This window comes from Merops nubicus, unplaced genomic scaffold (assembly GCF_000691845.1).
Source record: "Merops nubicus isolate BGI_N331 unplaced genomic scaffold, ASM69184v1 scaffold7714, whole genome shotgun sequence".
Classification (NCBI taxonomy): domain Eukaryota; kingdom Metazoa; phylum Chordata; class Aves; order Coraciiformes; family Meropidae; genus Merops; species Merops nubicus.
The window spans coordinates 27,018-52,637 of NW_008604802.1; the positions used below are offsets into that span (position 1 = coordinate 27,018).

A 25,620-nucleotide genomic window follows, 5' to 3' on the forward strand; every position below is an offset into this window, starting at 1 on the left:
AGAGACCAGAGTTCATGCATTGCTATTACAGGATGGACTAAGCCTTACAAATAGCTCAGAAGAGGTAAATTTGAAGAGGTAAGCCTTTCCTTAAAGTAAAGTAGGCACTTTGCCTTCTCTAATCTCTTCAGTAACTAGCTGCTTTTATCGGGGATCAGACTGATTATCCATTCAACTATTTTAACTGACCCCTTAAAATATTTTGACTGCCTGTTCTCCCTGGCTTTTTTTGTCTTAACTCACCTGAATAAAATAGAAATCTTCAAGAAACTAAAACCGAGCCCTCAATGAGGCCATTTCTAAGACTAAGTGATAATTTGAGAAGACTACTCAACACCCATTTTTTTGCTTTCTTCCCATGCTTATTCAAACCAACACAAATGAGATAATCACAGCAACCCAGCCTACAACGCTGTACTGTTCTGACCTAGTCTCACCTCCCACCACACTTAGAAGCCATAGACGAAGCCTAACGCTTCTTATTGCAAAAACTCAGCGTGCAGGAAGGCACCCGGGGGTGTGGTGGCCATGAGCTCACTGCATTCCTGGAGCACTGCAGCCAGCCAAGTCTCCTTACTCCACTCAGAGCAGGATTCTGTCATGACAGTCACACCCCTTCAACTTGCTTTAAATTGGCAACCAAAAAAATTTCTGCTCTGAAGAAAGAATCTACTTCACGTCCTAGAAGAAAATGAAGTTGACAGTTTGGAATGCCAGGCAGCATTTTTAGCTAAACTGTGCAGTTCACATGGATTAGCATGTTCCTGAGAGCTCTTGCTGCCCGGGCTGCTCCTCCACTGAGGCTGGGTTGGAGTACAAGCAATGAGATCTGACAAGGATGGTGGGACAGCCTCACGTACAACAAGCAGCACTGAACCTCATCATCCTGACAAAAACTTACAGCTAAATGCTTCTAGAGAGCTGGAGCCTGCCTAAAACCTGCCTAATGCTGGGCACAGTGCTGTGCTTCAGTATGCTTTGTTCCAAGAAAATACATATTAATTTTAAATAGAATGCCACAGTAACACAGTCCTTTTAAACAGTCCTTCTGCTTTACAGAGTCTGTTCTAATGGCAATACTGTAATTTCTTCTGAGTTTGTTTACCACTTCAAAACTGGACTATTCTGTATTTTTTTTCTTAAATTAAAAAAAAATATTTTCCTGTGACATCTATTCACAAGCGACAACATACACTGAATATAGCTTTGAAGTGGTCCACTTATCCAAAACTTCTATTATTGCAGGACTTATGCATCTTAAAATTTCATGCAAACAATATCTACTTATATAATCAAATATATTTTCATAATGATATTTTTAATGGTCCATTTTTAAAGCTGTTCAGCAAATCAGTTGTTTTTCAGTTCAAAAGTTAACTGCCTCTTCCACAGAATGTGAACACCTTTAGTGATATAGTTTGGCTATTTTCTCTGTCTATATAACTTTTTCTTCAGGTAATGGTAACACCAGTTCAATAAGCATCAAATTGGCACTTGTTTTAGAATTCTAGAGAGCACATTTAGCTCTCTTCTCTAAAACCAGGGCAAGGAAGGAATCATAGATCTTCTGCACTGTGATTCAGCTGAGTAACTTCTAGGTATTTAATACAACCCAATTTTATAATTTTTCAGAAGAAAGTAACTTACCTAACTCAATACAGGTAATTCCAAGAGACCAAACATCTACTTTGCCATCATACTGCCCTTCATCCATGGCTAAAATCACTTCTGGGGCCATCCTAAAACAGGAAATTGATGCTCATAAATTTCCAGGCAATAGAATACATTATCATTGTGAGCACTTCAATGAAACAGGCTGTTTCACTGATTTCAGCTACCATGAACAAATCATTCTCAAAAGTATCAGGCATGAACATGGGATACTGGAAACAAAGACAAGGCACCCACACTAGTACAAGCCTGCAGGGAGGCTGTGTGATGTTCTCCTGTGCTTTCCCCACCTCTCCAGTGAAGAGTATTACCCCCTTCTTGCCCTCCTACATTTCCAATAGTTTAGCTGGCTGCCCAACTCTGGTGAAATAATTATAGCATGCAGTTGTGTAAACACCACAGATTAGGTGTAAGAGATCAAAAGCATACAAGGGATCTGCAAAGGGTTTTGTTCAATGAACCTGGCCTTTCCTATGAAAGAAAAAACACTTCAGTTATTTCAACAACCGGATGCAAAGAGAACATATGAATTGTTAAACCCACCAGGGGGAGTGATTAAAGTATATTACAGATGATTAAATCTCACCTCCACCACTTAAAGTCAGCCTAGGTAGAACAACAGAATGGTTTTATTACATTTTGTGAACTACAGATACAAGTATCCCAAATTTCTTGAAGTCACAGCTCACTTATTATTTAATCTTTCTTTATTGCAAAGTGCATTTTATCACCACCACAACTGGAAGATCACAAAGCTAGCTCAAATAAAGTCCAAATATATTAAATACCTAATAAATGATCCTTTTACTTCATGAAGCCAGAAATGTGTAAAACTCTTGGCTTACCAATATGGCGTCCCCACAAATGAGTTGGCAGGAGATGCTATGGAAGCAGACCCAAAGTCAGCAAGTTTCACCTGTCCTGGCTCTGTCAGCAGGATGTTTCCTGCCTTGATATCTCTGGTTATAGAATACAAGTGTCAGTATTACTCCTCTCCAAAAAACAAAACCTTTTCTAGGACAGACTATAAACCACATCAGTATTCACATGGTCAAGCTGCAGAACACTAACATTTCCTCCAAATACAAAAGCTTTAACCTTTAGGTTAATTGCTTAACAAAGACTTTGATCTTGGAATCTAGTTTGTCTTAAAAATCAACTTAGAATGGCACACCTGGAAAAGCTTCATATACAGTTCAGCAAAACCTTCTGAACCAACTATATCCTTCAGAAATGCTGTTCAGAAAGCCCTAATAATGCAACTATTCAAATTCTTCATCCTGCTAAAGTGCAGCAGGTACTTCAAACATAAAGAACATTTGCATCCCATACTTACTGTGTGCTTCTTAACACATCTGTTTACTTAAAACTAATTTTTCAAGTATTAGTGCTCCCCCTGACCCAGCAATTTTTGCCTTGCAGTTGCTGCAAGCTCTTGAGGTGAACTCAGCCTGCCTTGCTGCTCACTGCTTCAGGGAACAATCAGCATTGTATCAAGCACTGAAAAGCTTAGCAGAATCAGAGCAATTCTGCAGAAATTACAGACACCAGCTGTAAAGAGAGAGTGTTTGCTAGTATTTGACTACTATAAATCACTAGCCTGGCAGCATATGGACACTGGGAAAAGAGAATCTCTGCTTACAAATATTAAATTTGGGATGAAGGGAATACAATCAACAAAATAAATTACCTGTAAGTGTGTGAGACAGCAGAAGTATAACCACTTACCTATGGATCATATTGTGAGAATGCAAGTATGCTAATCCCTGGAGAGCACTATGGGTAATTGCTGCTATTTCCACTTCTTGCAATGGCTTTTTATGAACTTAAGGAAAGAATTTATTTGAAATTCAATATTAAAGAAAACAATGCAGTTTGCAGCATGCAAGTGAGTACTGATAACAATGTAAACTGAGAGAAAATACTAAACGTTCATTTTTACCAGGTTCAGTGTGAGAAGCAAATGTAAATAGTTCACAGCATACATTCTATTATCAGATGGAACCTCCTAACTGTAATGCAGCAGCTATTTACCATCAGAAAGAGACTACATTGCAACCATAAACTACATTCCTGTCAGTTCTGTGACCATTCTCCCAAAAACCTATTTGGGACTCAACATTCAATTTTCCCTTAAAGAAGCTAAATCCCAAGCCCTAGAACTTTATGACAATTCACACATGAATAAACTGTGGCAATACAGATGACTCTCTGGCAGCTCAGCCTTTTGTCCTGAAATGCTTCTGGCAAGGAAAGGAGATGAACAACTTACTGGCCACACATATATCTTCAAAGAAAGTTCACTTCAAGCAGTCTGATAGAAAAATGACCATTTAACAAAAGACCTCATCAAGCAAAACCCTAATACTGCTGCAGTGCTATTTTAGTCCACAGCCCTACAATTGTTAGTAAGCATTAGGATCAACAGCAAGGGTTTTCAGAAATAAATCTCGAAGTGTCATGACAAGAGACCCTAAAACTCAGAAGAAAATAAACAGCTCACTGACAGCTTTAAAATATTATGAAACAGGGAGAAACTAGGCACCTAGGAAAGCTGATATTCTACAGAAAAAACATTGCAGCCATGCAAAAATTTGAAAAACTGCAACTGTCCAAACACTCTGCCCCCACATAAAACTGTATATTCAAGGACAATTCTGTGATGCTGTAACCTCCTTCAGCACTATAGTTTTTACTTTCAATCAAATAAACGTGCATGACATACCTTCTAGTAAGTCTGATGCTGATCCTAAACAATATTCCATAACAAGCTGCATGGGAAGAAATCACAATAGTTGTTAAAAAGATCTCTAATAGTAAATGTATGTTTTCTAGATTTCTGCAGAGAAACCTAGAAGCAATCACTGGTGCATACAGTGCAGACTGCCATGACAAAACAAGTGCTGCATGTAAGATAAGCCCCATCCCAGCACTATCACACTGACCCCTCCCACGAGGACAGCTCTAGCTGGAATTAGCAGTCTTCCCGTGTAAGACACCAAGCAACAAAACTTGTAGGGAAGGCAAAAGCATATTCATAACCATTATGTGCTGTAGTACAGATCTTGTTTTATATGCATGCACTTAACAGGAATGTTAAATTGCCCTTAACAAGCTTATCAGAGCATTAAAGGGCTATTTAGGGATTTGCTGAAGATTTTGTCCCAGTCAGATTTAAAAAAAAAGAAACTAGAACTTTGTCCTACAGATTTAATGAAGCTAATACATGAAGAGTACTTACAATTTAAACTATTAGTCCAACAATAGGATTTCTTTAGTATATCATACTACAAAAACTTTGACAGTAAGGTTTTCTTTTGACAAACACATTTAATCTGATAAAATGCTTCCTCTCTGTAGCCAATCCCATCTATTCCTACACACACACTTTTTATACACACAGACTCAAATAAACCAAACTTAGTTTGGGGGGTTTGGACCTTTCTTCTATGTTTAAATCAAATGTATGAAATTGCTTAGGAGATGACAGAGATACACCCAGCAAGTTGTCAGTTTTGTCACCTGAACACGCACACACACACAAAGAAATTACAACAGAAGTAAACAAGGGAAGAATTTAGTTAAATAGAAATACTAATGACTCAAAATATACTTTAATTACAACTATCAGTAGGATAATTTTAATCTATTAAAAGTATGACTGAACACTTACTTCTGGAATATACTGAGTCAACCTGTAAAGTGCTGAACCATTAGTATTCAGTGGCCTACCAAATGCAGTGTGAAAGGACCTGCAAGGATCTATAGTAAAGTTGCCACGCTTGCTTCCCAAGGCAGCACAAGTGAAATTCTCAACTTTCCTTACAGCAGGAAAAGTGAGGGATACATTTGTTGCTTATTATTTATTCTAAATACTCAGTCCATCAAGCTGAATACTCTAGAACAACAACACAATCACCTTACTCTGCAAGCAAAAGGAAAATTTCCCCTGATCTTGTTTTCAAAAACAACATCCAGTTTTGCTGAGCATCTGGAAGATCCTTGGCTATTCTCACCCAATTCTGTGCAATGAGAGTGTTCAGGTGCCTCTTGAAAGCCAGCTGGAGATATTTTAAAGCCCCCTTAACCAAGGGAAGAGAAGCACAGAGTGCAGCAGATGCTTACCCATGCTGTATGCTCCCGCAAATAGCAGCCTTTGTATTCTATACTGTTAGGGTGTTTTATTCTTTGGAGGAACTTGACTTCCTTAATAATATCCTGCCATTTCTGTAGAAAATAAAAGGAATAGAAAGACTTTATAAACTGTTACCTTTTTTTTTGGTTGTTGTTAAGTTAGTATGTCACTTAATTACTTTAAGAGGTAAAACCATCTTAATGTTCCAAATCAAAATAAATTTACACAACACCATGCTCACAGCTTAACTCTTAACAGATCTACAAGATAAGTTGTTGATTGATTAGGCTGTATGTAAGGATTTCCCATCAATGTAATATGTTATAGACATGCATAGGTTATACTGGTAAACAATATCTGAGCAAGTCCTCAAAAAAAGAAGTGAACTTTTTTAAAGGGATACCATTTCTGTTGTCAAATCAAACATACATCCCAGCCTTAAAGAGATGTGGATGCTGTGTCCTTCAGCAGGCTCAGCTGTCTCTCACTTAACTCTTACAACTACAAAGAGCTATCCCTACTAGTAACTGCATTACACTAGATGAAGCTACATTTATCACCCAATTTCTGACTACATTCTTGATAATGTTTCTCCATTACTAGTTTAGTTTTTACTGGGATGGATTTAAAATGAGTTACCTACTAGATAAGGGAATGGTTCTGCAGGAGTAAAAGAATAAACAGATAAAATTAAATCCATGTTTACAAGAAGGGGAGCTCTGCCAGTGCAACTTTGAAGCACAGAAGAGGCCAAATGTCATGTTCCAGCATGTGCCTAGACACTGCCATTGCTCCCCTCGGAGGAAATCACCAAGCCCTGCCATTTGCTGCACATCCACACCTCCTCAGGCAAGAAAGGTAAAAGCTTCCAAGCACAACAACAAAACTACAACTACCGGAAAAGATTTTCAAGAACAAATGCAGTAGCTGAAACCATTTAAATATGCAGACTTCAACACAAGAGTGTTGACACTGAAAATGTTTTGAGAAGGAGCACTGGTTCTGAAGTTAATCAGAGGTAGAGCAACCTCACCCAACACCAAAAGGTTCAAAAGCTGTTTTCCAGGCCCTGTTAATCCCCCAGCACACACTTCCTCAGGCATATCTATGTGGTCAGGATTCATAGATGCACAGAGGTCCCAGATACCCAAATGCTTTGGAAAACATGCAAAATGAAAGTCCTCCTCAATAAACCTTTTAGGGTTAGAGGAACAAATTAAACTAGGGACTATGGTGGCCACAAACTGAGGCAGTTGATTGACTAAGTATTTCTCAACACCCGAATTTTCATGAGAATGACATTAGTGCAGCCATACTAACACAAACTCTCTCACCAATATCCTTGTTCCAGTACAAGAACAACACAGTTGCCTTTCTAAGCAATAAAAGCCAAACCAAGAAAGTGCCACACTAAACTTCTGTATTGAGAAGGCAGAGGTGATATATTACTCAAGATGTATTCGTAATTTCCTGCATAAAAAAATCTCTGAGATCACATCAAGTGCACGACACTACATATTTCAAAGGTTTAAAACACATTTTTAGTTTAAAATAGGCCCCTGTTTTAGAGAATAATCATTTCCCACCAATGATAAAATCTCATTACAAAACCAGAATAAATATAAACATATACCAGAATGCTCTTAATCAATTTTCTTTACAGAGACTAGATCATAACTCAAGCAAACTTCTGAACAAAATAAATACAGAAGGCAAACAAAGTGTTTTAATCCTGGCCTTATTACTTTCTTCAAAATAAAGAAACATATGCACAGAAGACAAATAAAAGCTATTTCTGAAGCATGCACAGTTTGTTTCATTCATGTGAATAGAGTTATTTATAGCTCACAGTAATTAAAACAGTAGGACAGGTAGTAAGTAGAAATTATTCTTTCATCAATACACAGTTAAACAAGTCACTGTGGTGATAAAATAGAAACACACATAGCAAATTTAACTGTGAAGCTAGAATTTAGGACTGCTGGAGAGATGCTGCCACCTCTCCCTCCCACACAGCTACATGCACACTGAAAGGAAGGAACAGTTCAGCTTCTTGTAGCTCAAAGGATCAATACACAAAAGGCAGGCACAGAAAGCAATGACTTGTTAGTCAAACTCATCGGAGCAAGACTGCTTCTAAGACTGGAATATAGAGAATGGAGGGAGGGAACCATAAATGCCTTGAACAATATGCTTACAATAAATACTTCTGTTGAAAAATCCTGCCACAATTTGATAGATGTCGTTTACCAGAAATAATACAAAATCAGCTGTTCATGTCATGTTGGGCTTTTCAAGAAGCTGTATGAGCACTTAAACATTTCAAGTATAAAATCAATTATCTCTGCTGAGCGTCCTAGGGAAAAAGCACATCTGGGGTGGCCATGAAAACACTTAACGTTCACATCTCAGAGGCCTACTTGTACAGACCTCTCTGCAAAGACTGCCTCAATCCCCTGCTCTGGCAGCTCTTCCCTAATTACACTGCTGTTTAGATTTTCACACTCGTTCACTCACTGCTGTTTTGCTTTTGTCTTAGCTCCACATCTGCAGTCATTCCAAGGAAGGATACATTTTGCCTTACCACTTGTACAGGCAAGATTCCCTCTGAATCCTTGACTACTGCATCCAGTGCTATTACTCCTTTGTCCAGTAAGCAATGTGGTTAGTTTGAAATGTAGTTAAAATGGGATGTTTAAGGGCAATAAGACATGCTAACATACAAGCCTACCATTTTTAATTTTTTTTTTGCTTTCTACACGTTTATGTGATCCCACAAAAGAGCCCTTTATGTCTGTAAGAAAAGAGTCCTACCCATGTTCTCTAGGAGCAGGTTAGGCAGAAATACACTGTGAACAGTAAACTAATTTGTTTTGTTTACACAGTACCCTCATTCCACCTATACAGTTATAGGAAAGATTTCTCCTGTTGTAACCCAAGCTAATTAAAATGATCACACATAGCAAGTAATTACAATGGTTAAGATTTAATATGCAACATGTTCTACATACCTCATTGGACTGCTTCCCACTATATGACATTTTCTTGATGGCCACCACTTCATTGGTGCGCACATCACGTGCCTGTAACATGAAAACATCATGCATCAGTTTCTTCAGATCATCACTTCCCATAAGATGTCAACCAAACATACTCATAAAGAAATCTTTATCCATTAGTTAACTTCTGCAGAGAGTTAAGCTAAAAATATCTTCCAAGGGGTGGGACTGCTGCATCTATTAGGAATATTCTCCCCAAGTTAAATATCACCCTCCTGTTTGTGAGACAAGGTATGACATTTTTTCTGTGCTCAGCATCCAGCAAGTCTCTGCAGGAGTCAAATACCATCACTTCTAAACAAAAATCATAGCTTATAAAAGCAGCTCTGATTCAAGTGGAACAGATTTTCCCTAACTCAGATTCTGTCCCTGCTCAGGTCCCTTCCAAATACAACAGAAGCAAGGCTCAACCCCTTGGTACATTCCCAACATAAGATGTCACAGGATGCCCAAGAGATACCTGCTCCAGATACCAGCAGCTTTCTCCCCAGTGCTCCCACAAATTTGCTACAGTGTCTTAAAGGAAAGCAGATGGTAGATGGCAGTGATCTAAGCAACCCTTCTTCAGATTCCCATTCAGTCTTTCACTGTCTCAGTCCAATAACACTATTTACACTGCACAATGACTGTACATGTTTTTTTTCACATTCAAAGGCAGATTTCATGACTTCAGACAGCAACTATCCAAGATAAATCTAGACAAGAAGTTTTGTTTAATTGAGCACCAAAGCAAGGGCTCATTCAGGCTGCCAGGAACAGAGGCAGTGCTGCTTCACCCCCAGGAAGGGTGGCTCCAGACAAGACCCCAGCTCCATCTCTGTTAAGGATTTCAGCGCGACAAGAGGTTGGTGGAGGAAAAGATCTCCCAGTCTGTTTGGTAGGAATAATCAACTTGGATACAAAGTCAAATGATATAAATCAGAATAATGTGCACAACAGCATTCACTGATGACTGATGAAAATGCTGATTTTTAACATATTTGTACTATCAAGCACAGCCTATCAGAAAATGGATTAATGAAGTACTGGGACTCTGCTTTTTGTAAAAAGGCTTTTCAGTCATGTTTTAATTCTGCTGTTCATTAAAGAGATTCCCAGAATTCCCTCAGCCTTTACTTCAACCAGTTACGATAAGCTTTAGAAATAGTATTGGTTCGTTTTCTTTCTGTTTGAGAGGATCCTTCCTACTGTCTCATTGATACTGCTTCTAAGGTTGAGGGGACAACTGTTTTCGGATTTTTGAAGCAAAAAAAGTAGACTAAATTAAGAATAAAATTCTCTTTGATGTTTATTAATTACAGACAATCTCTGAAACATTCAAACCAGTGAAGACCTGCAATAAACCAGGCAAGCAAATTACTAAAGCAGAGCAGAAGGAACACAGCTCTAACAAAAGAGAGTGGGTTATTCTTCTGCTCCATCTGCAGTGTTCCAGTGTAGTAGGTTTCCTGTGTCAAGCAAAAGCTATTATTACACTGCTGAGCAGGGTAAGGATAATACCAAAATGATTCAGAGGTGCCAGACTTGCAGTTCCTAAGAAACTATAACCATGAGGTGAACCAGCAAAATTTGTGTCAATTAAGAAAGAAGAAAAGCCAGAAACTTTGTCACTGTAGGATACAACAGAGACAGAAAGAGACACAAATGAACACTCTTGTCCAGTTATCATGTAAGATAAATATATCACCCCCTCTCAGGATCACCACTAGAAGGAAAGAAAGGTAGGTACAACTCACAGTGAAAGACTAAAGTGCATGTAAAATGGCAGGGGGAAATTTTTGGATTATATGGATTTTTCTACTTAATTACTCCCACATATATTTATCACCAATATTTTTGTATGTTAAAAATAGGATTTTAAAAATAGTATTTTTGTATGTAAAAAAATCAGCAGCCTGATGAGGAGAGGCTCAGAGAGAGAATCATCACAGCTAATGCCCCATGAATGTTAAAATCAGGAAGTTTCATTTTCTTTTTTAGTTTCCTTGTGATCTTGAATAATTTAAAAAAAAAGAGCTCCTAGACAAAAGCCATGAAGATGTTACAAGGCCAGCAAAACTTAATGATCCAAATGAGCAAGGCTGGTTTTATGGCAGACATTTCTGTGCATATATCCTGCTTTCCCCTGAAAACTCCACGCAGAGTTTTCTGGTCAACATTCAGTAGTGATACGAGCAAAGCATGAGCAAAGAAAAGGTGGAGTACATCATCAGCTCTGGTAATATGCTTTTAAGCAATTATTAACTATATTTTAGTACTACACTGATTAGAGAAAGTTTAATTGTTTGCATTAGCAGAATCAAAATCTTGTTAAAGAGAGAGGTTTTTTTCCTCTAGCTTTACAGAGGAATAAAGGGCCCAAGACACACACTACCCTACTTTAGTTCATTATGCTTGTTTAATTCACACTAAATTTCTTTCTCCGTGTTCCCTTTCTCATCTTTTGGGCTTCTGTTTGAGGCATCTAGTACATCACATGAAAGTTTGAGATTCAGGATTTTAGACCTGCTAGTAAAGAGTATCTTTTTTTTTTTTTTGTGGGAAACTCTCTCTGACTTGACAAAACAAAGCCCCCAGAAGGTTGGAGCAGTGCAAAGCATGGCTTACACTTGACTTTCTGCAAGTGCCAAATCAGAAGTGCTTTCTTTCAAAGCAGAACAACCCAAACACAAGCAAGTAACTGCACTATTTAGTTAATAAACACCAATCTGTAATGAATTGGTAATCTAAAATGATGAGAAAAAAAAGAGAAAGAAGGGCATAGAAATTAATCACAGAATGGTTTGAGTTGGGAGGCACCCTTCAAGATCATGTAGTCCAACCCCCTTGCACCAAACAGGGACATCTGTAACTAGAGCAGGTTGCTCAGAGCCCTGCCCAACCTCACCTGGAAGAGTTCCAGGGATGGGGAACTGACCACCTCTCTGGGCAACCTGGGCCAGGGTCTCACTCTCCTCATTGTGAAATACTGCTTCCCTTTAACTAGCTTAAATCCCCTCTTTGTAGTTTGAAACCATCATCCCTCGTCCTGTCTCTACAGGCCTTGCTAAAACATCCATACTCATCTTTATGACAGGCCCCTTTAAGTACTGAAAGGCTGTGAGGTGGTCTCCCCAGAGCCTTCTCTCTTCTCCACATTGAACAACCTCAACTCTTACTTTCAGTCTCTTTGTAGAAGGAGCTGGTAATGGGCAATCAGCCTTTACCACAGCTACAAAGTTCAGGCAGTCTACAAACACCTTGATGGCAGCTTCTTGCCAACGTTTGGGAATGTTTTTAGCAGACAGCTTGCAGGATACCTCGAGCTGTCTGCTGGTTTTCCAGACCCACATGGTTCATACATCCCTCCATAAGATACAATGTCCTGGAAAACTTCCACAGTATTTCCACATAGCAGGAAGATAGATTTGTCAGTTCTCTCCTTTTCTATCCACTCTAACCAACAGGAGTACATGAGATGAAGTGAGCACGGCAGGTGAGTCCCGTTTCGTCAGGAAACACTTCCTCCCCCAGATCTGTTCCCAGACAGTGGCGGCTCATAGTTTTAAGCAGGGAACAAAATTAAGAAGCTTTTCCTAATTAGTTCATCTGTGCTGCATTAAATTTGTGCTGGAAGGTTCCCAACATGGTCTGCTGCAATTATTAACAATGAATAGGCATCTCATAAAATAGTGACACAAACGGCTTTCTGAAGGAAAATTGGCAGCTTTGGCCACACCTCCTATAATTATAAATGTGAAAAGGTTTTCTGAGGAAAATGGTTTTTTAACTAGGGTCTCACAGTATGCACTTTGGTTAACATAGCCACCTCCAAATGAGGTTACTGTGAGACATCCCACCTCTGACTGAGCTATAGAAGCAGTCTGAGAAAAATTCTGCTGTCCAGACATTCATGTCAAATAATTTTTTTATGCAGATGAATCCTGGGATTTTTGCCTGCAGTAGGGAAGGATGTGACAGGACAAATGACAACAAAAGCACCAACATTCAGGTGTCAAACTCAAAGAATGGCTTTAAGGAAGCCTGGGGGTGTGCATTAAGGGAGAGAGAAAACTTCTCTCAAGGGACAAGAGATGCTAAGGAGAGGATCAGACCAAGAGAACTGTATTGCTGGTCAGAATCGATGGAGCAGAAGCCCATGTTTTAATCTGCAGATAAAATTCCCACTTGCAATGTAACGATGCACCTAAAAGGACTAGGCAAGGGCCACATTTCCAGTTTTCATTTTCAGTTTGTCTGTGAACACCTTATCGAATTGTCTGTGAACGGACTGAGACTGTATAGACACACCAGAAAACATTTCTGTCCCAAAGACCATATAAAAAGGTTCACAGTAGTTTCTTTTCATCAGTAGATTTTAAAAAAAATCTGTCTGCAGTTTAAAGATAAAAAGAGACACAGCTAAAATTCAGAAGTCATGGAGCTACTTACAAAGTAAACTGCTCCGAAGCTTCCATGGCCAATCTCTCAGAGATCTGTGAATAGCTTTTCTGGATCTTCTATGAAGAAGAGCTCTGCGATTTCTGGGTCCTTCAGGCTGCCTGCTTGGCTGATTGATGGCATCCTGCTGGGCATTTAGCTGATTGACTATCTGGGTTTAAAGTGCTGCCTCAACCCTTGGTTCATCTGTATGAATGGAGCCTCTTCAGCATGGATTACTGCAAGAGAAAGATTGCAATTCTTCATTGATTATCCTCTTCTCAAAGAGCCAAAACAAAGCTACAGCAGAGCAGCTTCCACTTCTTCCACAGCAAGCATCCCTGTTGTGTGAAGCAACACAACCTATCTGCAGGGATAACGTCACCGTCCCACTGGGACAACAGGCAAGCATTTCCACAGAACACCAACCAAAATCAAAACAAAATGAGACACATTCCTTGCTCCAGCACTCGCTCTGTCACCAGCAGAGTAGTCAACAGAATCTCTCTGACCTACAGTGACCACCACTTTGTCACCAGTGAGGCTGTATTACCCTGACATCCACTCTCTGCAGAGTTACACTCACCATGTCTTCAAGTATTGTTTGGACTTTGTGAAGTGGATGGCACAATTGCATACATACATCATGGCCTTGCAAGGCAAGACATACAGTACAAGTATGACATGTATGAGCCACCACTGCCATTCACTGATCCATATTTACATTTTTAAATTCAGCTCAGTGTTTTTTCCTCCTGCAATTGTACTCCAATTAAGAAGCAGCCAATGATCCATTTTTACACATTTCAATGTGCACATGGAGACATCTCTAAATCATCTCCTTCCACAACTAATTAAGTAATGGTCTTTTTTTTTTTTTTCTCTTATCTAAATTCATAACCTGTACCTTAAAGTGCCTGCTCTTCAGAGTCTTATTGGCAACTCCCTTCTAAAGAGGAACAGCACCCAGAACAGGAGACACCCAGTTCCACACATGATAGGCGTCTTCCTACCCTGCTTCAGCAGATGCAGACAAACATTTTAACTGTGATAGCACATGAACAGGCCTTCTACAATAGTCCACTGGCAAACACTTTCTTCAGAAGGACTTGCAACTTCAGATGCCATTGGGAATGTACAAAATCCTTTCTGTTTGCACTGTGCATTTGCTTTCATTTGCTCCAACTGTGTCTTGGAATTGAGCCAGAATAAAAGTATACTTTCAAGTTGTGCTAAACTATATTGTATCTTTACAACAGGTGAAGCCAAACCACCATTATAAGTAAAATAAACTTTCTTCTTCCTCCCAAAGGAAAGGCCTGTGTGTTGCAGTTTTCTCAATTCCCTGTAAATTGTCACCAATAAAAACATTTCTGTGTCATTGGCAAACAGTGAATCACACAGCTCACTTCTTTCCAAAAATCCTTGTCTGGACAAGACTTGTGGTTTTTTTATTCATATTTTAAAACCAAATTTGAGATACTAAAAGAGTTAGTTGGGTTTTTTGTTTGTTTTCCCCCATTGTGAAGATATAAGACAATAAAAACCTGAGTTTAACCAACATATCAGGAGGCCCTATCCCTGCCCATTTTCCCCTTTTCTGGACACTAGAAACTCCACCTTTCTCCAAGCCTCTAGACCATCAATGAATCATTTGTTTTCTCCTCCCAGCGGAACAATTCCTACAAGAATGGAAAAAGACACACTCCTGCATGCCTATGCTCAGTGGTACTCTTCTCTAGACAGTTGCAGCGTGTGGAAGTGCCAAAGATTGCCTGCTCCTTGTTAGTTCAAATCAAAGCCAGCATCGCTACATGGGGAGCACGACTATGAGAGAGACAGCCAAGACATACCTACTTGTAAAGCCTGCAAGAGTCTCCACTTTTTCTGATAAAAATGTGTGTGGGAGAGAGAACACACAGAAGGGAAGCAAAATCCAGCATTTTCATAGCTTCCCTCCAGTCAGCATTTGAAAAGAGTTATAATGCAACCCAAAATGTGTTTCTACAATAGCTCAGTCTGAGGGGCTAAAAACCTGACATTCAAATCCCAGTGGTGGACGAAGTATAAAGACACAGATATATGTGCCCAGGAAATATGCAGCTGCTCACAACTGCTGCACTGCCCTGGTGAGCATGCACACACACACACTTCATGTCGACGTAGGGTCCCCATGGGAGCCCTGAGGACCAGCACACGACAAACCCAGGTGCCCAGGAGCAGGATTGTGATATCCCCACCTCCCGTTGCATAACCCAGCCACTAACACCGCGTGGGAAGGGAAATAATTAGCTTCAATTCAGCCTGTACCTGAAGCACATTACGTTTATGAAGACTGGAAGAAAAGTATTTTTTTTTTATTTTATTTTTCTTTCTTTCAAATAAACCAACAATATTGCACTTGATTTCAGCCTTAACAAGCACATAACACTGAAAGACAACTGTTTCACATTTACAGCACCCGACAAAACAATAGACAAAAAGCATCAGTCAGAAAAGCAAGAGAAAGGAGCTGGGGGGAGGGAGCTGATAACCACAGCACACTCAGTATTATTGAAGGAATGTTTCTTGGATCGACGGTGATGATGTCATGTTCCATCTTTTAAGAAGCATCAGATTCTTACAAAAAGGACATTGTTGTTCAAAAGCAACTGCTGCAATCCCAGAATGCCCTTTTCCCTTCATCGGTTAGTCAGAGGGGCTAGGCTTGGATAAACCTGCTAATATGGCCAAAAGTCACATGGCCCCGCGAGCGTGCGGGTGCGAGCCAGGGCCAGGAGAAAACCCCTGTGTGCACAGCCCGGGTGGATTACAGCCCTCTGCCCCTCCCCACCTGCCCCCGACACCAAACCAGCCACCAGACTCGTTCTTGGCACCATTTCTGAGCGTGCCTGTGGAATGCCATCAACAGGCAATGCTTTTTACTGCTGCTGAAACTCCTACCAGGCTCATGGACCACAGAGGCAGAAGTGGAATGGGACTGGCTAGGGCACTGCCAGGCTTCCAATAGCAAACCAGAGAACTCCTCATCTGATTGTGATACACCTTAAAATACTGCATTTTCCTCTTTAATCCTGAGAGCAGAGACAAATTTCACTATCTTTATTCTTGGAAATAATTGCTGCTTCAAAATGCATAAGAATAAAAACATTAAGTATTAAAACCTATTTAAGAGAATAGTCACAAGTGTGTTCATGACACGATGCTCATCATTTGATCTGCTCAGCTGGAACAATAAAATGCATTAACGTAAATTCCATCCATATGAAAGCTTTACACAGTTTTGCTTAATAAAGTGGTCCCATTTTTTATGGATGCTACAATATTAAATTCCCTCTGTTTTCTTTTTACTCAGCCTACATGTGCTGCCTGCCAAGGCCTGCCAGTGTCAGCAGCTGAGATGCTCTTACCTCCTGCCTTGCAGAAATGACACCTGAATGCTTTGGAGACATGGAAGGGAAATCAGCAGAGGTGGCATACAACATGGTTATTGCATTACTTTAAATGCATTAAAAATACAGATGAATTTTAAGAGTTAAAAAAACCCCTGCAACTAAACTGCACTGAAAATTAAATCATATATCAGCAGGCAGCTGGTTTTTTTAAATTACAGTCAAGTTGCACTTGATAATGCATTTTACATTCTTCCACCAATGCTTTCTCTTCACTACTGCTTTTTTGGATGAGTGCAGCTCTACTGTTAAACACAATTGTTCCCAGTGGATGGGACTGATTATCTCACCTCAGGCAACCCAGATTAGGTGGCCAGATCCTGGTTGTAGCCATGACGTACAATCTTACCCACATGCCAACTTGCAGGATACTAAAATTAGATTTTAAAAATTCCACATTTTTTCCTAGCTGTCACTCTCACAAAAAGAGCATTGCATTGCACAAACAACTGCTGGTACTTAGATCAATTCCACTCATAACCAACAAGGTGATGCAGGAATATGAGAAAAATGCAAAAATAAACCAGGGTATGTCCAAAGCACAAGACTGGACCAGCTCTATTTCCCTATAGTAGGCTGAACTAACTACACTTAGTGGCCACCATCACTAGTGTAAATGATACTGACTACAGGCCAAAGTGTCTTATCAAATTACTTTCATCTGAAAAACTACTAGTTAGTAGAAACCACATGCACGCATCCACAAAAGTCTATGAATCAATAAGATGTTACATACCCTGTAATTATGGCGATATTAAATGCACACACCCACCCACCCCTTGAATCACTGACATAAGGAAGATGAGGATGGGGTCAGACCTGTTCTCTTCTGAGTTTTCTGCCTCCTTGCCATGTCATCTCAAGCTGAAGTAAGACCCAACCCTGTGACTAACATCCCTTGGGATCCTGCAGAGCAGAACAAGCAAAGCTCTAAATGGTCAGTTGACATATTTACAGTGCATATTTAAGCCTTATGCTTCAGAGGCCTTGGAGAAATTAAAATCTGTCCACACTACACTGAAATATCTGATGACTGTCAGTGTCACAGATAACTGTTTTCATGTAATAAACCAACGTACTAAGAAGAGAATGTACTTGGCATTCCCTGCAAAGGAGAAGGGAATCTACTCACTGAGATTTCCACCTACCCACCATATTATTCCTCAAGTTCCCATGCAGACCAAGTGAGAGTGACAGTGACTAGAAGGTATTTGGTTACTCTAACTACCAGATGCACCAAAGCATCTGTAGTTCCTTAAGACGGTTCAAAGGTCCACAGAAACTCACACCACAGGCTTGCTTGTAGGTTATTAGCATTTAAAAAGCAGCACACTTGGTCAGTACAAAAGAAGTTTCAAGAAATCAACATATTCAACATCCTTCAGCTTCTACAAACAGGACTTAAGCAAACGTCATGTGGGCACAATAGGGAAGCAACAAGCAGATTTATGCATCCATCACCCTGTGCCTCTCTCTGTTTCCCTGGGTACCAGGAGGCAGACTACATGGACTCCTATGATGGCTGGGGGGGCCAAGAGGAGTCCTGTAGTCCATTACCGAATTATAAAAAGAAAAAAATCATTTGCAATTTGAGATATAAATCTTGTTTTGTGTTCTAGTCGTCTGCTGTATGACACGCTTAGCACAGTAAAATCTGTAAGAAATTATGTCTAGTATCAAACATAGGTGTGTTATGTATTCTCTGCTAGAACACACATGCCACTTTAGAATGAAAAACCAGGAGATCTGTTAGAGCACCTATGATCTTTAGAGCTGTACTCTAACAGTGAAGGCTATAAAGTGAATATTAACACAGAAAACTACTGAGTCCTTTGGAGGTCTTCTTATTCAAAGTCAGAGTGGGAATAAAACAACAAAAACAAACCTCAAGACCAACAGCCCAACACACAACTTCATTTAGCAACTGATACTTAGATTTACTTTTTTTTAAAGAATATGCATTGAATATAGAGCAAACAGTTGTTAAATCTTAGTGTAATTTCCTCTGGCAGGATCTAATGCAAGAGCATCAAATAGATGGGGAACAAGTGTCATCATGCAACTGTAGAAAAAGGGAAAAGGGATTTTCTCTGTTGCATATGGGTCAGATCCGGGGAGTGTATGAAATTGAGATTAAATTAGCCTCTCAAGACACTATTAAAAATTTCCTGAATGGCTTCCAGCTGACACTGAAAATTTCCACCACTATCTTAAGCATGGTGAACTGGAACTATTGAAAGAACTGTCTTCAATTTTCTTTTCTTTTTCTTGCAATTATACCTGAAGTGAGAGTTAGATGGTAAGAATGTTTAAAGAATGATTGAAAGTAAGAACTCTTAAAATACTGACTTTTAAAAACTCCTGTATAGCATTGAATGCTTGGCCTGAAAGCACCATTTTTTTTGGAAGTGGCAGAAAAAAACACTCCCTGTTTTTGATAAGGCACTGAATAAAATCCTGTAATGTGAAACAAGTAGCAAAGGTATAGATTGCCTGCTGCTGCTTGTATGCAAGATGTTAAGTAATCACTATTCAATGTGCTTTCAGAAAAAAAACACCTTAAATAACAGTTTTTTAGCATACAAACCAAAAATATCATCACATATGAGCTGTCTGGTTATAAACCATGCAGAGGAAACCCTAGCTGAACTTTCAGTATCACATAACATTGCCTGTTGGGTAGAGGAATCTTCTCTGACATGTTTTTGAGCCACCAAAGGGGCTCTCCCAGCACCACGCAGAGTTGCAGACCGGGCAGATCCCCACCAGATCACACCCACACTGCCCAGCATGGGAGGCTGAGCTCTGGCTGTTCCCTGACCCAGAGCAAAACACCTGATCTACAACTCTGCAAAAGGAGGCCACCATGTATGGAAAGAGAAAACAATGCAACAAACAATGGCCTATGTACCACCCAAACAGAAATGAAAAAAAAATTACTTGTTTTCCTCTGAAATGTACTCTCTTCAGGCAAAACCTGGTATTTTGCAACACTGTGTGCTCTCTCCAGGCAACAAGGGTATGTTGCAACACCCACCCCTCAGACCCACGGAGATGTGGCATGATGGTTTGACTCTAGTCTGGTATCAGAAGTAGCAGGACTGTACAGTTGGTGGAAATGTCTCAGAAAAGATGATGACCACTCATCTCACCAGGCAGTGCTGATCTATGTGACTCCAGGAATGATGCTACTACCTTTAACTTATTTTGCAGTCTGCATATAAATTAGCCCTTAAAATTTTAGCCTGATGAATTCTATGCATGGAGTTACCTTACCCAGAAGAATAAAGGGCAGACAGTGATTACCTACTGTATGTTGTCCCTCAAAAGCCAGGGGCTAGCCAGCCTGCTGCAGTGGGTCCTTTTTATAAGGGCCCAGATAGAAGATCTGTTGGCTTATCAGTGTAATATTGCCAGATTCAGCATCACCTTCTATCCACCCTTCTGCACATCCCCAGCAAACACACTCATTAGGTTCTTCATAATCACTGGGAAAGTACATTCTTGAACCCTGTGCTTAATTTCTCCTTCCAGCAAGTTTGTCATAACTATATACCATGGGTTTTATTGATTTCCACTAAAATAAAATGCTCTGGGAACCCAGCAACTGCTATGGATGTTCCTTAAAACCTCTTTTGACCTAGGCTCTGGTCCACTGAGTTGCCTTTTTTCTGTTCTGATAAAAGCAGCACAACTCTCAAGGGCCTTAACATGCACTGCAGACATGGAAGACAAGTTACTCTCTGCCCCCAGCAGAAGGTGGCTGTTTCCCTGAACAGCTAAAGATCAGCTTACTGTCCATGTTCAATCATACTCCATGGCAGATGGTATCAAGCCAGTTGCATGTCAGTGACCATCACAATGGAGAGTCTATCAGCCTCTCAGAATGGACAGCAATTTTAGTCACTGGATTCATGTGAAACCACAGACCACAGATCATTTGCGTACTTGGGTAAGCCTCTCCCACCAAGCTAACAACATGTTACTTTTTTTCCTTCTAGTTCTGCAATTTGGAAATCTTCCTAGAATGGTAATTAAGTAAGGGGAAAAAAAAAAATCCCAGAAATGAAACAAGAAAAACCTGGAGATGCAACAAGTGGCATTTAGCTTCACCCATGCCCTGCAAGAGGCACTCTGGAACACCTCCCTTGGGATCCTGCTAACTTACTTTTACCACTCAGTAGTGAGCTGCAGCTCAGAAGAAAAAATGCTGACAAAGTAATGAACTTGCCTTTCTCTTCATTATCTTAAAATCACTCTTTTTGGTATGCTTGTTCTCCACACTGGATCCACTAGGACTATCTGTCATTAAGGAAAAGGGAGGTGAATGGTCCCTTCCAACCCTGACAGATTCTGATCTGTTTTAGCAGAGGACTTTAGAGCCCTAATGGCTCAATGGTTGGACTTGATGATCTTGGAGGTCCCTTCCAACCTAAATGATTCTATGATTCTATGAAAATGTTAGAAAAATGTTTAATATTGAGAAAAAAACTAAAAATGCTGTCACAACACTGATTTTAAAAGAAGCCATCGTGAAATCGTGCCAGCTACAAGCAGAACAAAGAAACCTGGAATGGGGTGAGAGAACTGGACCGTGGAAGGTGACTGTAGACCTCAGAAAGCCCCACTGAGAGACTGTTCTCTCCTACATGGCTTTTCAGTCTCAAGCTTCTGTAGGCAAGATGCTCCTCTGCCTTCTGCCAGTCCCCAGGAGAAGGGAAAAGACAAGATCACCCTGTTTCCGAGTCAGGAGCCCCTTCTGCTGCCAAAGCCTGAAGCAGGTGAGATCTTACCACTGTGCTGGACACTTCCATAAGTCATGTTGTGACAGTGAGGAGCACATCATGTGGTCTCCAACCCCATCTATACCTGTGTAACAACAGTTCCACTTACTGCACCTGAACTCAGATCTTCCTCTGCAGCAGACATTTACAGCAAAGAACGGTCATCAAATGCTGTCCCCTTTATGTGTTTCACATTCCCTCATCCTTGTATTTCTAGCAGGAATAGATTATAAAGAAAAGATGAATCTGCACTTGGATATTATGGTGAATTGCAGTAGCTTTCTGTCTGTGTGAGCACTTGTGTTCAAAGACTTTTCTTGCCCTACACAGTAAACTTTTCTTCACCTGACAAAAAGCAAGCCTATCATTCCAGTAAGAGTCCTTTTTCAATTTCTTTTAAAAAGATTTTTGAGGAATGGTTCTATCTTGGAAAAACCTCTGCAGATTTTCTTTTCTTTCTTCCTGTGCTTCCCTACCTGTGTTTTTTTGCCTTGTATTATACTTCTTCACAGAACAGCCTCAGGAAGACACTTTTATGTTAAGAGTACTGCTTGCATTTCTCTCATATGTGCACTTGCAGACTCTGTGGCTTACTTTGATTTCCTCTCAAGATTCTGACACTAAAATGTCCATCATCAGCTCCCCGAATTACTTACCCCAGCACACCTTCTGATCCCACTGAGCTGTTCTGCTTAGATATTTACTTTCCAGGAATGTCACTAGCAGAAGGGTTGGAAAGCCAAGTTTCCCAAAAGCTCCGTTGACAAGCTCAGGATCTGTGTCTCTGGGTTGGGCCAGGTTGGGTACAAATATCTGTTAGGATGATACACACCAGGCAATTGCTGCCAACAGTGCAACAGTTATCCTGGGCTTTCCATTTCAAACAAAGTGGAAACAGTTTTCTGTATTTCTACAATCTTTCAAGGCTTGCAAGTATTGGAAATGGTAACTCTAACTGGGTAAGCCTGTTGTTGTATTAAAGACAGATATTCTGAACAAATTAAATCTATTTTGACAAGCTACATATGCCAGTTATAAAAGAACACAAATATAACTAACACTACCAGTATTCCTGAAAATACTCCTTTTGTTAACTGGCACTTTTGGCAACATCACTCACCCAAGAAACACCAAATCTACCACTAATGCTACCACTTAAATAACACAAACAAAATACATTAATGATGCAGTTGAAAAATATTAATTCCAAAAAGCAGCCTGCATTTTTTTTGCCAGTTTAAAACAAAACATCCGTAGGATCAAAAGTTAGGCCTACAGAAGAGCTGAAGAACAGCCAGCACTCCTTTCTCAAAGCCAATGTCATGGCAGTTCAAGAAGTGCTAACTGTACCCTGACAGATCCAACACGAACATCTCCTGAACGTCTTTGCTTGTGATAGTTCTGGTACATTTATTAAGAAGGTCAGCTCTAAATTTAGTAATTCCTTAGGCTAGCAAAGCTATGAGGAAGGCAACTGGAAAAAATGAAATCATCTGTCCCCCTTCTTTTGCAATTCATTAAGTTCACAGCCATTGCCAACTCTTCTTTTACTACATAAAGTATCACATTCGTACACATTCTGTGAGGGTATCACCTACAGACAACTGTGGCCACATCTCTTGTACTAAAGAGCACATGTTATGATTCCAGCAAAGGAGATGCTGTGCAGGGAGCACGCTGGCCAGGAAGAGGTTAGCAAGAGGCCAGCTGATGAGTCAATTGAGTCTGGAGGCAAAAATACTGGGAAACTCCAGCTGCCCAGGAGAAAAAAAGAAAAATTACACAGATATGCTAATAGGACTTGAGTTTAAAGAAACCTTTTCTTGACCCCTGAGCAATTTTGCCCCAGAACAATATATGTAGTAAATATAAGCAAACTAGCTATTTTGGATTCAGCATAAATAACTCAGGAATAAGTTGAAAGGAAGTAATTCAAAGACTTTCTGACCAATAAGTAAAAAAAAAAAAAAAAAAAATTTAAATTGAGCTTGCAGTTGAATTTACTGGAGTGCAGAAGGATGCCAGGACATGTGTCCACCCCAGACAGACACTAGGTCCAGCTCCTCCAGTCCACAAGTCAGACTCTTATTTCAAGCAAGAATGAACCTGGCAAAACTGAAGCCAGTAGGAAGAAGCTAAGGTAGAATATAGTCAAATGCAAACAGAAACTTCCAAGAGAAAACTGGAAGATTCTGCAGAAATAATCTTCAATCCTAAACTGCCACAGGGAGAAGGCTCAGGCCCACCCTGATCCATTACTGGGCTGAGAAAAAGCCACACAAGGTAGGAGAGCAAGGTAAGAAGGTAAATTATCTGCACAAAGAAGGTGACTACATAGAAGGTACGGTGTTGACACAGACCACACATCACGAATGCTCCAGAATGTCATATACTTTTTTCACAGCTGTTGTCCCCTTCCAACAGCTACTGCTACAGAGAAGCTCCCCATAATGACTGCAGCCAAAAGAATTAACTGAACTAATAATTAGTGGAAGTAACATGCTAATCGCTTGGTGACTGTAACACACCAAGAATTAACAGGCTGAACACTTATGCACTAGACTGTATGTCACTGAAGTTACAGAACTCAAAAGCATATTTAAGAACAAGTGGGCAAAATTTTGTATACAGAACTATTGTATTATTATGTCTGAACTGATAGAAAACTCTGAAAAAAGCAAGAGGCCACATACATAATTACATATGAGCAAGGGAAAGGGCACTTGAAACCAGAGTGACCACAGATCATGTGCAGATGCTGCTTAATATTTGCATATAAGATTTGGAATGGGAGGGAAAAGAACATGACAAGTTTTATTTAGGGCAGTTGACACTACCTGGAAGTACACAGGAACATTGAAAATCAATGAATGAGCACCCAGGAGGGAGATGAAAGGTCAAAAAGAACCATCAAGCACATATCTACTCTTAAACTAAACGTAGGCTGGGAGCTGAGCCTTATGCAGACAGATCAGTGAAAATAACTCCACAATTATGCAAAGACAATGCCAAATTATTTAAAAATAAAAACCAAAAGCAAACAAACAAAACAAACACAACACTAAGAATCAATCCAGAAAATAACACAGGATTTCTGACAATCCATTAAGGAAGTCTCTCCCATGGTCTGCTCCTGGCTATTATTCTTCACTCCTATCTAGCCATACAATGAAAGTACAGCACAAAAAGGCCTCAGAAATAGGAAGCTGCCAATTCCCAAGACAACCAGCTAAGCTTGAGAGAAAAGGTGTGAGAGTTAGGAATCACACATAAGAAGGCCATGTCAAGTGCTCAGAGTTCAAGAACAAGGGGAGATTCCATAAGACGTTAAGAGCAGCACATTTACAGCAGAGAGAAGGAATTCAACCAATCAAGTAATTCAGAACAAAATTAACCTGCAGACATTGCTGCAAGGTATGACCCAAGAGGTATAAAAGTTGCTTTTTAAACTAGCCATTTCCACAAGTAAGAACACCCACAGATGGGCCAGGTAAGGTATTCCTGCATGCTCCTGGCACCCCTTCCAAGGTCAATTTTGTTTAACACGGGAGTTTACAAAATATATGGCTACTATAATGAACAGAAAAAAAGGTTTCTTGACAGTGCACAGAAATAATGAGAAAGTACCTTACGAGGCTCTAGGTAAGGTACATGTATGTGATGGGACATGCATGACTGGGCAAATGCAGAAAAGCCACCTAAACCAGGTTCAAAAAGGGGTTCAAACATATTTTAAAACCTTCTAGAACTGTTTAATTTGTTGTACTAGATTACCTGGACCCATAAATGGAGTACTTTTACTGAGCAATTATTTCACACATTATTAGACCCCATGAGCAGCTCCTCTGCTGCTGGAATTACCCAAAGTCATGGCAATTTGTCCAGTTTTACTCCAGCTCAGGTTGAGTATTTATTTTTCCCGTCTCCACATGACTGAGCAGAACAGTTTCTTCAACAGCACACAGCAAGGGAATGAGTCAAACTGAAAGCAAACAACAACAAATCAAAACCCACCTTTTTCACTCTTTTACCTACTTGAAGCAATGCTTCTCCAGTGGGCTCTGCAAGGTCTAGATTACTTCTCTTATGCCTTCCACTTA

General features: G+C 40.0%; 1 protein-coding gene across 1 annotated transcript in view; it reads right to left on the bottom strand.

Annotated features, from left to right (window-relative positions):
* Positions 1-13,428, bottom strand: part of LOC103771812 (serine/threonine-protein kinase TAO1-like) — a 34,120-nt gene extending 20,692 nt beyond the window's left edge. The window contains 7 exon segments of the mRNA XM_008939128.1: positions 1,648-1,739; positions 2,517-2,630; positions 3,400-3,496; positions 4,397-4,442; positions 5,797-5,898; positions 8,818-8,889; positions 13,297-13,428. Coding sequence (XP_008937376.1) covers positions 1,648-1,739; positions 2,517-2,630; positions 3,400-3,496; positions 4,397-4,442; positions 5,797-5,898; positions 8,818-8,889; positions 13,297-13,428 — 655 coding nt within the window.
* Between the last annotated feature and the right edge of the window lie 12,192 nt (positions 13,429-25,620).